Source organism: Hevea brasiliensis, chromosome 15, assembly GCF_030052815.1.
Source record: "Hevea brasiliensis isolate MT/VB/25A 57/8 chromosome 15, ASM3005281v1, whole genome shotgun sequence".
NCBI classification, from domain to species: Eukaryota; Viridiplantae; Streptophyta; class Magnoliopsida; order Malpighiales; family Euphorbiaceae; genus Hevea; species Hevea brasiliensis.
Genome location: NC_079507.1, coordinates 47,357,645 through 47,374,125, shown reverse-complemented (window position 1 = coordinate 47,374,125; position 16,481 = coordinate 47,357,645). Strand labels below are relative to the sequence as shown.

General features: G+C 31.6%; 1 protein-coding gene across 1 annotated transcript; it reads right to left on the bottom strand.

Moving 5' to 3' along the window:
- Positions 1 to 11,154: 11,154 nt before the first annotated feature.
- LOC110660401 (uncharacterized) lies at positions 11,155 to 15,261 on the bottom strand. The gene is made up of 9 exons (XM_058136877.1): positions 14,693 to 15,261; positions 14,313 to 14,481; positions 14,016 to 14,114; positions 13,824 to 13,892; positions 13,599 to 13,739; positions 13,409 to 13,498; positions 12,371 to 12,538; positions 11,702 to 11,780; positions 11,155 to 11,611 (listed from the first exon to the last, which is right to left on the bottom strand). The coding sequence occupies exons 1-9, from the start codon at positions 14,869 to 14,871 to the stop codon at positions 11,484 to 11,486; spliced, it is 1,122 nt and encodes a 373-aa protein (XP_057992860.1). The 5' UTR covers positions 14,872 to 15,261; the 3' UTR covers positions 11,155 to 11,483.
- Positions 15,262 to 16,481: the final 1,220 nt, after the last annotated feature.

Sequence of the window (16,481 nt, the reverse complement as noted above, 5' to 3'; positions counted from 1 at the left end):
TCGGAATTAAACGCTTCCAAAGCGAAACAAATAAGAACAAAAGATAATTAATATTAGACACATTGTATTAAATTAAATTGATTCTTAAATATTCAAATTATGCTTCGTTCTTTCTTTTTTTGTATAATATTTCCTTGTTATATTATTGCACCACTAAGCAGCAATGCTTAGCGCGATGGAATTGTTTTCTTCGCGCAGGTACTGAAGCTAGAACCCAATGGACGTTTGACTGGGAATTTTGGGAGTTTTGATTTGCGGAAGTATCTGAAGTATTCAAGGTTGTCACCTCCTCAGCAATGCATATAGATAGGGCCCATATAGATCATATTTTGTATTTAGTATAAAATGCTAGATATTGTATTATAATGTAGATTATGAGCAGGTAATTAATAGAAATATAATGTAATTTAATAAATTAGCTTTTTCATATGTAATTAATTTATATATCATGTAAATTATGAAATTATGTAAATTAAAGAAATTTGAAAATTTTGCTTATGTGATTTGAGCATGAATGAGATTGTAAGGATTCGAAGACAGATTTGAAATATATAGATAATGCATGGAAATGAATATGAAATTGAGATATATGAATGAGATGTGAATTATGAGATGGTTATGAAATAATTGATGAGATTTTATTTGTAAAATATTATTGAAACTTTCAAACAGGTAAATAGTAAATTACGTCAACTGGTAATAAAATAGGGGAAACTCTGCTGGTTTCTCCGTCGAAGAATAATTAATATTAAAATATAACTAGATCAAAATATGAAAGGAATAAAGTAAGATAAGATAGTGTGCTCCGGCACCGAATGTAGCACACTTTGCTCGGCTACACTGTAGTCGGGTGAGGGGTGTTACAAAACCCCTTCATAGCCATTAATCTGTTATATTGAACTTGCAAAATTAGGAGAAAATTTTTGAAATACAAGCAAACCTAAAAATGTCTCACCAGCTCTAGAACATGTCTCTTGGACCTATCAAGGCAAAATCCTAACTTATGCTTGATAAAGAGATAATTAAGGCATTCTTTGATATAGCTTAATTAAGCATTAACCACCCTTAGTCACAATATATCCCTTGCACCCAACTTGAGCCTATATTTTCACCTATATAATTTTCTTTGTTTATCCATAATTATTGACCTAGCCTAAACACTTACCTCACCTTTTTGAGGAAGCCTAATACATAGAGGATAGGTATATCAAGTGCAAAAGAAAATATGAAGAGAAGGTGTAAAACTCAAGAAGAATGCAAGTGTGCAATTGAAATCCAAGAAAAATTTGCCTTTCTAACCTAGTATAAGCAATGAGTTTGGGTGGAGGACAAAAAGGACATAGAAAAAGAAGAAAAAAAAAAGGAAGAAGAAAGAAAGAGAAAAGTCCCAAGATAAGAATCATAGAAGCATGCTTAGCACTATAAAAAACAAGAACTCCTCCTTTCCATACAAAACCAATAGTATAAACTTGGTATACTTAGTACTTTGTGCATAGATGCTATCCTCATATTTGCACTCCTTAAAACCTTTCATTGATAACCAAATCATTATCCCTTACCCCCATTACAGTCCTTTTAAAGACTTTTTGATCTTTTGAAAGTGTGTGCTACATTAGTGGAGATAGAAAATTGAGATATGCCTATGGAGTTGGAATTAAATCACACTCACCACAATCATCATCAATTGAGGTGACTTGGGGGAGTAAGTGTTTCTTAAGTCTATCCTAATGTGTTTCTTAAGTCGATCCTAATGAAACAAGTTATTTGTGACTTATTAATGGCCTTGCATAGAGGAATAATTAGTTAGAGCACCATGAAGGGGGTAAGGCTCTAAACAGGCAGTTGTCAAGGTCTTGCCTTGAAAGAGTGAAATTGGTATGAAAGATGGAAAGAGTTCAATTGTATGCAATTTGAAATTTTGGTTATGTTTCTAGGTTTCCCCTAAAAAGTGTTTCAAAAAGAGTTTTGATTTCCTTGAGGACAAGCAAAAGTTTGACTTTTGGAGTATTTGATACACTTGTATTATATAGATTTTTTAAGCATAATTGTACAACATTTCATGGCATTTAGATAGGTAATTGCATGTATATTTGATCATTTCATTAGTTTTTGTAAATTTCACTGATCCACACTAAAATCTATGTTTTCTGCATACTTTTCGATTTCTTGAAGGAAATTCAAGGCATAGAAATAAAAAAGGAAGCTTCGAAGAACTTAAAAAACAAGGCAAGTTGCTAATACACTTTACACGGGTCATGTAAACAAAGCTTCGAACCCGTGTAACTTCCCGCCTGGTGAAACTTGAAGAAGTGCAGAGAAAGCCACAGTACACGGGCCGTGTAACTTGGGCCGTGTAACCTTCAGAGACCCGTGTAACATTCTATCGCCTAGGCTAAAGAAGTAAATGAAGCATGCACAAGTACACGGGCCGTGTAAGTTGACCCGTGAAAGCCTCCAAGACTCGTGTAACTTTCTGGCTCCCGTTTGGGCCGTGTAGTGACACACGGGCCGTGTACTACATTCCAGCAACTTTCTAAATCCGATTCCAACTCCTATTTTGGCACACCAATTGGACTTCTAATGCCCTTGGTACTCTAAAACTTAACCTTAATACACCTAATATAAATAGAGGCCAGCAGAAAACACACAAAAAAGAGGAGATTTTTTGGAGATACTGCTATATACATACACAAAGGTAAGAGTTTTTAGAGAAGTCTTCCTGAGGAACCCTAGCCGTCTTGAAGAAGGATCACATCAATGCCAAGGATAGACTTCTCAGCTAAAGTTTCACAAGTTCACAGCTGCAAAATCCTCCCTTGGTTATTTTGTTTTAAGTCTTCAGATTGGTTTTTTATGTGCTTTTACTTTTATTACAATGTGTTTGTTGAACTCGCTATGAGTGAGTAACTCCTTAAATTCTAGAATTTAGAAAGTAGCATTATTGACTTTTATTATGGATATATATTGAATTTTATTTAACGGAATTGAGTTTTGTTCTTTGATTCAATCTCTTGTGTTCTTAATGCATGCTATGTGTTAATACCCACCTAGTCATGATCTAAGATACTAATTAATGAATTGAGAGGTGAATATTAGTATTAGAAAATCAAGACTTTGAACTTAGAAAATCTGACTTAGAAAAAGGCTGATAACCTTTGTGGAGTTCCAAAATTAATCATAGATCTCAAAGGGTTTTGATTAGGACTGATCACCAACGAAAGTAGGGTTTGGCTCTAATTGAAATACACCTTGGATACCTTGAGAGAGGATCTAGGATACCTTGGAATTAATTTTCATTAAAGAAACAAACACTCAATCCATTGATAAAGCAAGATTAAAACTATAACAAAGTTAAGGTGTGAAATCTAAAATTCCAGAATTATTTACAAAATTAGAAATCTCCTTAAGCTTCTAGATTCACTTTCTTTAATTCTCAATAGTTATTCTGTCCTAGTTTAGAATTTACCCTTGCATAACTTTCGGTAGTTTAAACAGTTAAGATTACTGTATAGTTTAGTACTTACACCGGTAACTCCTCGTGGGAATGATACACTACTCATCACTTTATTACTTGTTAGTGATCTGTGCACTTGTACTGATTATAAAACCATGCAAACATTTCGTCTATGGCAAAAACAAATCATTACATAAATAATATGATAGTGAGCTTTAATAGTTGGATTAGGAAATTAAGTGGACAACCACTAATCACAATTATTGAGAGTATCAAGCAAAAGTGTATGCTCAGATTTCACAAAAGATATGAAACAGTATCTACTTGGGAGGGAAAATTCACTCTAAGGAATAAGAAGAGCTTATATAAAATTATAAGCCAAAGTAGGTGTGTTAGGTTATCCTTGGTAGGAATGATGAATTTGAGGTTCATGAAGTATAACACCCCTATATTCGGTAGTGCGTTTTACTGTTCCGGTGATCAGAGTCTGTCCGGACAGCTAGAATGCCTGGAACTACACTTAAATGTTAGTGAGGAGACATAAAATGATGAAATACATTATAAGAAAATACAAGAAAAATAGAGGAAAAATAAGAGCAATGAAATGTAACTAGGTTAAACGAGCCAAAAACCGTAGCGATGGGTGACTGCACTGGGAAGTTACGGCGAGGACCATTGACTAACCCTGGACTGCGGGGAACCTTGAAAAATATTTTTGGGACTTAAATAAACATCTATCGAGGTATAATTGACTTAGAAAATGTCAAAGAAAATTTAATTAATTAGTACAAAGAAAAACAAAAAATCAAGAAACCGATAAAAATTGGTGTTACTGAAAAATCAGGAATACAACCCGAAGAGGTGCATTTTGGCCAATTGACACATAGAGTTGGCTTTTGACATAAATGTTCATGAAAATAAAGTGATATTAAAGTTTGAAAATAACATAAAAAAATTTTGAAATTGGAATGAAAAGTAAATAAGACAAATTATGGGGTAAGAAATTGAATAAGTAAAAGTTTCATTAAACAAATATTATCTTAGTACTTAGTGGACCACTAAGCACTATATAAAGCTTGAAAACTCTGAAATTCTCCACTAACATTCTGCCTTCATCTTCTTCCTCAAGCACTAGCCATGGCCGTACCCAATTTCTCCCAAAAAGCTCCCATGGCCACCTCATGACCTAGCCTAAACCTCCATGATCCAAGCTTCAATTCTTATACTTTCCTTCACTAAACTTTATTCTCATACCTTGGGCAGCATATTGGGAGCAAAAAGGGAAGGATTTGAAAAAGATTTAACAAGTTTTAAAAATAGGTAAGTACTTGTTTTCCATTCTTGCTTTATTAAAGTTGTAGTAGAGGTTGTGGTGTGTTAGATTATGGAAGAAATTGTGAGATTTGATGAGTTATGGAGGTGCTCCATTTTCGACAGCCATGGATATTGAAGAAGTTTGAATTGTTTTCACTTGAAATTGATGGGTAATGAGGTTAATTAAAGTTATTAAATGTATAAGAATTTGATTACCATATGTATAGTTTGAATTGTGAGTTTATGAATTGAAAATGGAAGCTTGATGTATATGTGTAAATTGGGCAGCCTTGATGTCCATAAGAAGACCTTAATTTTATGTATATTTAATATTGATTTAAGAACAATGGGATGTACGTTATTGATCTTGGTTAGTTGGATTAGGTTTGAGCAATTGAATTGTGTATTAGAACCATTGAAATTTTAGGGTTTTTGGAAGAAATTATAAGGGCTTTGTGAATTGATCAATTTGGTAGCCTTGTGATGCATGGTAGAGTGTTTAAATTCATGTAATTGTTTGGTGAATTATGGTACCAAGGATGGCAGAATGTGTATGTAATTATTGTTGGGAAATTAGATGTGTTAATGAGAGATATTCATGTGTGTGTATTTTTGAAATTAGACATTGAAATTCTGAGTTGTAATAGGGTATTGTGAATTGTTATATTCTATGCAAGTTGACCAAAATGTGATGTGTTGAGTGGTTATGGTTTGGTACCAAATCAGAATTTAGTATGAGAGGTTTAAATGTAGTAAGTAAATGTGTATGTGATTAGTGTTTGGGAAAAGTATAAAATGGCAATATACAAATGAGCCTATAACCCTAAATGTGTGACCCCAATTGGTATGAGGCCAATTAGAGGTGAAACTAGTACAAAATGTGCCAACTTTTATGTTGAAAGCCTACCAAAATTGGGTCCGGAAAGTGACACTAAAACTGATCTAATCCGGAATTGCAACATTGTAAACCCAGAAATTGACCATATGAACAGTAGTCAGTCTTTTGGCTATAACTCACTCAAAACAGGTCCAAATGACCTAAAATTTATACCTTTAAAAAGCTTAGACATAGGGCTACATTTTTTGTGAAGGTCACAAAACCCAGAAATGCCATTTACCAAGTCAAATTGCTTGCACAAGTTCAGTCACAAAATCTGCCAGAATTGACTTGACCTAAAATTGACCTAAAAATTTCAATAAGAAGGCAACCTGTCCAACATTAGTAAAATGACCATAACTTGGTTTAGAAAACCCCAAATGACATGAAATCAGTGCCAAAATGTCACTAAGACATAGACCTACAATATTGCTCTTTTGACCAGGACCCAGAAACAAAGAGAAATAAGTCAATTAGCTAAGTCAAAGTAGTGCACCAAATCTGAAAAATTGCAATAAAATGCAAGAAGCTTAAAAATGAAATTGGTAACATATACCAACACTTAAGAACTATAAAATGTGACATATTGATAACATTAAAATTAATTCACCTAGTGTGCATTAGAGGTCAACATTATAGGTTGACTAATAAGAGGAATAGTATTAATAAAATTTAGTTATTGAACCTTATTATTGGAAACAATTTAAATGAGTACTGAAACACTTTAAATTATGTGTTTCAGTTAGCAAAGACACTGGGAAGGGAAAAAAAACCACTGAGTCAATGCCAAGAGGCGACGCATCAGAGGTTTGTGCATAACAATTATTTTCTTTTGATTTTCAATTGAAATAAATTATGACAATTTGTATATTATTATTTTAAATCTTGGGAATTTGTTTGAATGCAATTTGATGGATACTTAATGCTATCGTGAATATTTGTTTGAATTCCTCACTAACTTGTCTAGTGGGAAGAATTGGCTTTGAATTCTCTCTCTGGCTGAAGTATTGAGGTATATGCTAGTTGAGGACGAATAGGATGAGTACTCATATAATTACTAGCTAGCTATGTTATTCCTCATTAGCCATTGGCTTTTGGGATGAATTGGACTTTGGTATCATGATTAAGCTGTGTGTGTGATTCATTAGTATTTATTGAGACATTGTGAAATGAAATTTATTTTTTTTATGAAATTTTCTGTCTTTTGAAATTAAGCATGATTTTAAGTATCCATTGATTATGTGATTTATGGTTTTATGGTTTTAAATTGCATTTTCTTAACGTTGTGCACCACTGAGACATTGGCTCAGTGATAGCTTTTTCATTGCTGTCGCAGGTAGACAAACAGATAAAGCAGCAGAGTAAGTTGCTTGTGCTACATTTTTTTATTTTGCCGGGTATTTTGAGTATACCACCCACCTTGTAAATTTTATTGTAATGTATATGAACTGTATGTATATATTGTACTTGGTCTTGAGCAGTTGTAAACCAAAGTTGTAAATTATTTTGGCTTGTAAAAATATTGTATTATACTTCTCTGATCTCAGCTTTTTGAACGACTCAGTCATTTTGCATTCTATTTTTGGAACTACTGAAAATGATGTTGAATTGAGTTTGACTTATGTTGAGAAAATTGATTTGTGTTGAGCCATATTGGAGTTTGGGAATGAAACAAATATATTAGAAGTGTGTTTTCTATAGGTTTTTGAAGAACTGTTTTGCTCAAAATATAGACGGTACTCTACCAAAATTTTTATAAAATTTGTGGTTATTTCAGAATTAATGTGTGATTTAACTTCGATAAAAAAATTTTAATACCTGTCAAAAGTGCTCACCACTTTAAAAAGAAATAAAAAACTATTTAAAATCCCTTGTAGTGTATTTAATGGGTTATCAGTATGCAAAGTTTGGTAATTCATTATGTATACTACGGGATCATGTTATGTCTTACGGAGGGGTAAGGTGTGACATGAAGGCCCTTGTAAGTTTGTTATGTCTTTAGAGAGGAAAACGTATTCATGTGAGTGGTGGGATAGAAGTTGACGTCCATGCAAACATGTTGCTAGTGCCATTGGCTACAAGAGAGAGAATATTAAGGATTATTGCCATGAATATGGCCATATATGCAATTATCTCAAGGTATATAAAGTAATAATTCATTGAATTCCATAAGGGATTTGGAACTAGATGATGAATTTCCAGCCTTAGACCCTCCACTACTGAAAAGGCAACCTGGCAGGCTTAGACAAGCAAGAAAGAGGAAGGAGAACTTAGTTCTGCTCCAAAGAGAAAAAGGAATGCCATTGTCATTTGCGGCAGGTGCAACCAATTGGGTCACAACAAAAGGACATGCTAATATGCACCTATAGTAGTAAGTACAGTAACATAATTATTTTATTATTTTAATGAAAAATATGATTTATTTATGCTAATAATTTCTCTAAGTTTTATTAAAGTGCTAGTGGAAGAAAGAATAAGGGCAAAGGCAATCAATCACAATAGGCAACATGTGCAAATGGTGTCTAAGAGTCACATGCTATTGGTGTGTCACAAGAAATTGGAGATGATGTCCCCCAATCAAATATTCCTCCTGAAGTACAATCACTAGTTACTAATGTTCCACAGTTTCTGCCATAGGAAATGGGAGACAAAAAAAAATAAAACTTATTTTGCTCTTTAGTATTAACTGCTTTTGGAGTTTAAATATAATGTACAGTCAGCAGGTTCTTTTTGTGTTTTTGTGTGCATCCATTTTGGTTAATTTTCGGATTATATGGATGTACAACCAATAGGTTACTTTTTGTATTTTGTGTAGCCATTTGGGATATATTGGTTTTAAACGGTTTGTGATTGTGAATATGTTTACAATTGTGGCTGTAATTGGGCTTTTCAGAACTTGACCATTAGAACGAGTGTGTTCTTACATTCATTTACATGAGCATGGAATTATGTATTTATTTTGGATATTTATCAATGAAATTCAGAAACCCTTAATATAAATTGTGAGTTTATTATCATTTTGAATGTTTTTTCAACAATTTGCGGCCATTTAGGAATCAAACTTATTAACAGGTTCACAAGTCATGTTTGCAATTATAGCCAAACTTTGTCAAATGATTATATTTTTTTATATTATTTAGTCCCTCAAATTTCAAAGATATATACTATTACATCCTCATCATTCAAATTATTACAACAATTTAATTTAAGGGTAAGGGCTAATTGAGATCGAAACGAAGGTTTCATCTTGATCTCGGTTTCTAGTCTTTATTTCAATTTCAGTTAGATTTCATTTTGATCAAACTAAACTGTTGAAAATTTTTAATTTTTTGATCAATCTAATTTCGATTTCGAACCAAGCCATGACCCAAGTACATGTAGCTGCACAAAAGTTGATATATATATATATATATATATATATATATATATATATATATATATATATATATATATATATATATATATATATATATATATATATATATATATATATATATTATTTATTTATTTATTTTCTAACCCTAAAAAGTAAAAAAAAATATCGATTAATTATCATGCATATTTTTTAATTTTTTTTATTTATAGAAATTAATGGGATTGATACAGATATTTTCAATTTTTGACTATATAAATCAAATCAAATTGAATAAATTGAAATTTCAGAATCATAAAACAAACTAAATCGTTAAAAAGAAAGAATAAAAAATAAATAAATTTTATCAGCTTAGTTAGTTTGATTTTCAAGAGCTATGTTTTTATTTATTTATATACATTTTTTTATTTTGAATGCTAACTGGTAGTTTTGTTCAAAGTAAGTGGATTATTTATTATTTTATTTTATAATATAATATAATTTTCATATTTTCAAATTTTAATATTATACTATTTGTTAAATATAAACGTAATTTAAATTTGTATTAAAATATTAAATAATTATAAGCCTATCCAAATTAAATTAAATTTTCACTTCTTAAATGATTATAAATTATTTTCTTTTAAATATTCTTTCATAAAAATGTAACAATACAATATCTTTATAATAAATGCAATTTAGAAAAAAAAAAAAAGACTGTATATTTAAAAAAATATATCCATGATAGCAAATATAATAATAAGAATACATACAAATATTGTCTTTAATATTTTACAACTATTCAAGAAATAATTAAAAAAGCCATACAAAATATAATCATTTCTTAATTTGTGATATTTATTTTTCTCTCTAGTTAATTTTCTTCTTCGAAATCTTCACTTTATTCTTCTAAAATTGAATCTTTTATATTTCTCAATATTTGCAATCTTTTTTATTTTTTGGTACAATAATTTACATTTTTTTATAATAAAATTCAACTAACTATAGCATACCTCTCTATTCTAATCATTTGATAATTAATTTTTTTATCAATTTGCAATCGCTATAGATAAGGCTTCAAAATTTTGAAATTTTTATTATCTAAGGGAATAGCTATGAAGACCTTCAAAATTTGCAAGGCTTATAAAATTAATCTTATAATTAAAAATCAGTAAATTAAGGATATTACTTGAAATAAATGGGCAATTGCTTTGTATTTTTAGCACAACTGTTTAGATTACTTAATTTTGTAAATCATTTTCTAAATCTTAACTTTCATATAAATATAGATTTAAATTAAGCGTATGCTTGATCTCACTACATACACTAATCTAATAAAAATATTTTATTAAAAAATATATATATAATCAACTTTTTAAAAATTTAATAACCTTTTTATATTAGTACATTTTTATTTTGATGTGATAAATAGTTAAATACTCATTCTTTACTTTATAGTTTGAGTTTATATATATATATATATCATTTGTTCTCAATTTTAAAAGAATTTAATTTAACAATTTCTTTTAAATTTATGTCATATTAATTATATAAGCTATTTTTTTAGTACTGATTTTTTTCATATATATATATATATATATATATATATATATATATATATATATATATATATATTGGAGGTTTTTTCTTTAAAAAGAAAAAGAAAAAAAAAAACCTTTCTGAAGAAAGGTCTAATTTGGTTCATTCAATTTACAAACATTAAAAACAAACCATCAAAAATATTTAATATTTAAATCAAATCTAATCAAACTAAATTATTATAAAAATCAAATTTGAGTTAATACGATCTTATTTTTTGATTCAAACCAAATACTGCACAAACCTCCCGCTAATTGGCAAAAGGTTGCATTAATGGCTGTATAGGGGTTATCAATACTGTCAATCGAAGGAGGTTATCAGATACTGCCGATGCATTGCACTTATATAAATATGTATTCCACCTCCCATGAGTTACAGAAGACCATACATATATGTGAGAGCAAGCAACCAACATGTCCCCTCAGCCTACACTATCATGGTGATTCTAGGCAGGCATACCTGCATGGAATGACAAACTAATGGGTAGTTTATAAATAAGTAGTAGTTATTGAATCTGACAAAAATTGTAACTGCCTTTAAAATAAAGAGATAAGGGTGAGTAAAAATAACTTTTATTTCTTGCATGTAAATCACTATTAGTTTGTCATTTTATGTAAATCTGCCTACATGGAATCACGGTGCTACCATAAAATTATTCCATAAAAAGAGGCCATAGATTATAATCATTTGATCCTTTCACCCACAAGTCAAAAATTTCATCAAGAATTTGCTTAAATTTACAGTGGTTTTCTTGAACCTTGAAACTGGATTCTTGCACAAGAATGCGACATAGATGGGAGCATTTCTGTTGGATGGCGATCATCCTTCTCATTGCTGCACAGATGATCACCAACATATTGATTGGAAAGTAGAAATCTCATTATTGATCAATTCTCAATAATGAATTCTTGAATTTCTATTCCTGTATGGCGGGCTGCACCTTGTATCCGCAATAAAACTTCATCTCCAACTTTTAATGCAGTCACAGGAATAGCTACTTTTTGCAGTCCACTTCCTGCAGATTGGAGAGAATGTTCAGATCCCAATAAAAGAACAAATTAAGGCCCCGAGACTTCGAGAACAAAGGATTCTAATCATAACAGACCTTCGCATGGAGGCACTAAGGCAACTGTCTCTGCATTCTGTAGGAAGATACTGTAATGCATTTGATCATCGGAATCTATCTGTGAGACAAAAACATGAGCATCAGACACTAGATTTGATGCGGTTTCAAATACATGGTGAGAATCAAGAGCCAACAAGCAACAACCAGATGACCAAAAAAAAAAATCCAAGGAACAAACAGATCCATATGATATCCTGACCAATGATTTAGCTACAGTTTGAACGTTTATTCTAATTTTCCATGTTTTTTCAAGATAATCAATCTATTCAAACAAGAATCGAGATTTTTCACTGATTTTATGCATTAAATTTCTTTTCCCTAGAAGATTGATATGGTTGTATTTTCAAAAGTTGATTAACAGACGTTGTAGCAGTAAAGGGAACTTCAGATCATTATAGCGCATGTAGAGCCTACAGGACCTTTAACAAGGTTATCATTACCCAATGACTTCTAGACATCTAATAACTTCCACACTAAACTCTACTAGTTAGAATGGATTGGTAGAGTCAGATGAACCTCATGAGGATATAATGTTGAGCCAATTCAAAAACCATAAATATATACATGCACTCACACACACAAGCTTGTGGATTTGAAGAATTATTAGATAAATAGACCATGTTTTATGATAAAATTTGTTACACAAACCTTTGCCTCTACAAGGATAAGGGGTCTAGTCTCTATCTTTACACGGCCAACAATTGCTGTTCGCAGCTGACCTTTTTGGTCAACTATCATTACTTCTTTGCCAGCTTTTAACTCGGAAAGGTAGCAAGTCTTTCCTCCTGGAATAGAGATATATGCATGTACTGGTCCCTGTACATTTCCATGATAAAGTTGGTAAAATTGATGGAGTGTGCAACAATGCCATACACCCTAGAAAATATTATAAATGCCAATTCACTATACTTGAATATCTAAACAATCTACATTTTTTTTTTTTATATAACTTTTATACTGGAGGGATGGACAAACAAAATTCAATTTTGTACATTGTTGGCATGGCCCCAGTTCATTGATTACATATTCCAACTCCTGGGTGAGTTGAGTTTATAGACTAGCCTTAGCAACCACAACATGGGGAAGAATATCCCTTAGGAATGTGAGTACAGCATTTTCTAATATATCATTCCAAATGGAGGAAAGAAATTTCTGCAGTTTACTATGAAATCAACGAATGGAGAATATAAATAGTCTCATTTAAAATCATGTCAATGGGGACATATGATTTGGACCTATTTCAGACTTTATAAATAAAAGATCTCTTAACATGATACACAAAAAAAGTTCAGAATTCCAAAATCACGTATTAATTGAAAATACGAATCAAAATAGTAAATATAATGAGTTCAGAGAATCAGACAATTGGAAATGTATAAAAGACTAGACTATTTAATTTTACTTTTGAATGGCTGCTTGGACTATTTAATGTCACTTTCAAATTGTTGCTTTCCAAGTTTCTTATGTCCAGTGCCAGTATTGAATTTAACAGAAAGCAGACAAATGAAGCTCTTAGAAATCAGTTCAGATAAATTGCTAATTTTATTTTATTTTAATCTTAGAAGGCATTATTGCTACAACAATTTAAGCACCCAAATCACCATTTTGTTATAGTGCTTACCCAAGGTTTTGAAAAAGTAACGTGGTTGTCAAAATATTATATTCACTATTAGAGAAATAACTCACTGCATTGACACGAAAAGGCCTGCTAGCAATATAATTTGACTCCAAGCATTCTGAGTGAACAAGGAATAGTCCTCTAGCAAAGGAACCAACCTGTATGACAATATTTATGCCATCATAATTAACCATATCCAACCAGTTAAATGATAAATCATGAGACCTAATATGCCACCAAAGAGAAACTAGAAGCTACCAGAAGTCCTTCACCAGATTTCATGAGGCTGCAGAGATCCACACAAACACGATCACCCATTCCAGCTACTTGAATTTTAGTTACAGTTCCTTTTGTCAAGCTCAACATATTGCTTGATTCATTCCTTCTGTCAAAATACTCCTGATAATATTAACCATGATAAGGACCAATGTTTCACAAATCACAATTCGAGGAACCCAAGTCCCTCCCCTGAAATGAAATTACCTTGAGCTCAATGACAGCTTCAGCATCCTCAACTTTTAGAACAACTCCACCCAAACCTTGCTCCAGGGCCTACTAACAAAAAGGATGAATAGGTAGATGATACAAGGATGCAATTAATGAGAAAAATGTTGAAGAAAACAGTTCACGAATTAAATTTCATTCTTTCTCAATTATAGAGGATTCAATAGATACCTCAAGGAAGATTTGTGCTTCAGAAGGTGTATTTGAGATGGCAAACACAGTTTTTTGACAGCCTTGGAATGCTGCAATAATATTCTCTGCAGGTATTATCTAAAAAGCATAAACGTAAGGACCACATAGAAGTTCAATCTTGAAAGTATTAATAAGAAAAAGATAACAAGTTCCTGATTGACTCCATGACTACGCAAAAGAAATGTGTCAATTGATAATCCTGAGTAAGCTATCCACGTGAAATACAAATAACGTCTTCACAGATCTAATTATACAAGTAGCAAAAGACATGCATACCTGCCAATCCAGTAAATCAATAACAATATTCTCAGCCTGGGCATTTTCTGGTTGAAGTTGCTGTAGCTCTTCAGGAGTTGAAACCTGGAAAATCGTGGCAACCCTATTGTTCCCATCATCTAAAACCTCTCCTTCTTTAATAAAGAGGGGATATATCAATGCAATTGCTGTACATCCCATAACCAAAACATCAAAATGAGAAAAATTTGCACACTATATTCGCTATGATAAAAACAATCATCTTTCAGCAAAAACATATAATTAGTGAGGAGATATTGGTATTTTCTTTTGCATTGAGCTTACATTAGATAAGAATTGAACATCATGTACTCAATCTTGATTAAAACAAAGCAGAAGATGATGATTAAAAGGGTTTACAGGACCAGTCATTGGCAAGTTCTCGATGTTCAGACCGGAAGATGAAGTTGTTCCAGCCTCTTTCAACAGCAGCAGTCATGACTTGCTTGTTTTGTGTCCATATCCACACTCTCTTCGATTTCTCAAAGGCACCTGATGAAATTCTTGATGCAGAATCTGAAGAAGCAGAAGACATTGTCATAAGAAGAGCTCTATGGTGCCACTGGTTTGCCTTATTGCTGTTTGCTTTTCTTGAACGAGTGTCCCACGAAATTAGATTGCAAACGTTCAATCTTTCTGCACCTATTGAACGGAAGAAACAAAAATTAAGTAGCTTTTAACATTCAGACACATGGGTTATGCAGAAAGAGAGAAGTGGAAAGGAAAGTACAATAACCTGTTTTTGGGGTGAAGCAGGGGAGCTGGTTGGGGAATCCTTGGAAAGGGGCAGAAGACAGAAACGACATGGCCATGGTTTTCAATTTCTTGTCAAGCTTGTTAAGTGGATTATGAGTTTGTTTGTTGGATTTGGACTTGGGGTAGTATTCCAATTGAGCTTTGATCGAATTTGTCTAAGTGGGCTACTGGTTTTGTTAGGGCCATTAGATGGAAGATAATGTTTTTCCATTATTTGTCATATGAAGATTTTGGATCAACACTTTTTAGTTTTGTTTGATTCTACAATACAATTTATTTTATTTTATTATATTTTTCTGAGATAATTCAATTTTAATTTAATTTTAATTTTAATTATTTTGATTTGGCTCAAAATTAAACCTAGTAGTACTTATCTCTATTATTCAAAAAATTTTACATTTTTATATCAACTTCTCAATTATTATTTTTTTATTGAACTTAATATTAAAAATATTTTAAAATTATTAAATTATAATTTATTATATTTATTATTTATTATTATTAAGTTAAAATTTCAATAAGATAAAAAAAATATATAAAAAGTAAGAAATGATTATAGAATAAGGATTTAAAATATATAGTTAATTTAATACGCATTATTAGTTCGGTCCAAGATTTGAACTCAGTGAGACGAAGCTACCAGATTTGGACTTGAATAATATGCATTTAGTCATCAAATTAGATGATATTTCCGATCTCGAAGAGATTGGGTCAGTTGAATGTAAAGGAAGTTCATTCTCAATATCAGCTGTTAAGAGATTGGTACTACAGATATAAGCTTAGAGTGACGTGGCTACTAAATAAATACAGTTAAGTATGTTTAGCATGATTCACTCTAAGAATCATACTGACAAGGCATAATCTCGGTATGTACGGCATACAAATAGCTCGAATTGGTTAAAGGAATCCCATAAGTCACGCTAGATTGTCTACTAACACCATATAAATAGTTACCCAGCACCTATTCAGGTACGTTTTCTTATATTCTTACATTATTATTATTTCATCACCATCTCAACATCTTACATTATTATTATTTCATCACCATCTTAACATCTTGATAGACTTGAGCATTGGAGTGGCCATCGGATAGCCACTAACCTCACTTTGTTCTTTGTTTCAGGCATCCAGTGAACCCTCATCAGTTACCAGGCAACCTAGAGATTCACAACAACATCAGTTTGCCTGAGGGAAACACCACCTACTGTTTCCTTCCTAAATAACTATTTGCTCATATTGTTATTGTTGCTTTTGTGTTTCTTTTGGGTTAATAGCTTATCACACTGTTTATTGTTTTGTCTTTTAAAATGGCTGAAATATGATTGAACCTGGGAAAAACACCATCAGACACCACTGCGGACAATGTAACCCACCTCACTAGATTAGATGATATCC

Bases quoted from the DNA above. Each gene is read 5' to 3' on its own strand.
- LOC110660401 (XM_058136877.1), bottom strand. From the start codon at position 14,871: ATGACAATGTCTTCTGCTTCTTCAGATTCTGCATCAAGAATTTCATCA. The intron at 13,893-14,015 runs GTATCTATTGAA...TTTTGTTAGTAG, and splicing joins AAGCACAAATCTTCCTTGAG to GCCCTGGAGCAAGGTTTGGG. The intron at 11,612-11,701 runs GTCTGTTATGAT...TCCAATCTGCAG, and splicing joins CTTAGTGCCTCCATGCGAAG to GAAGTGGACTGCAAAAAGTA.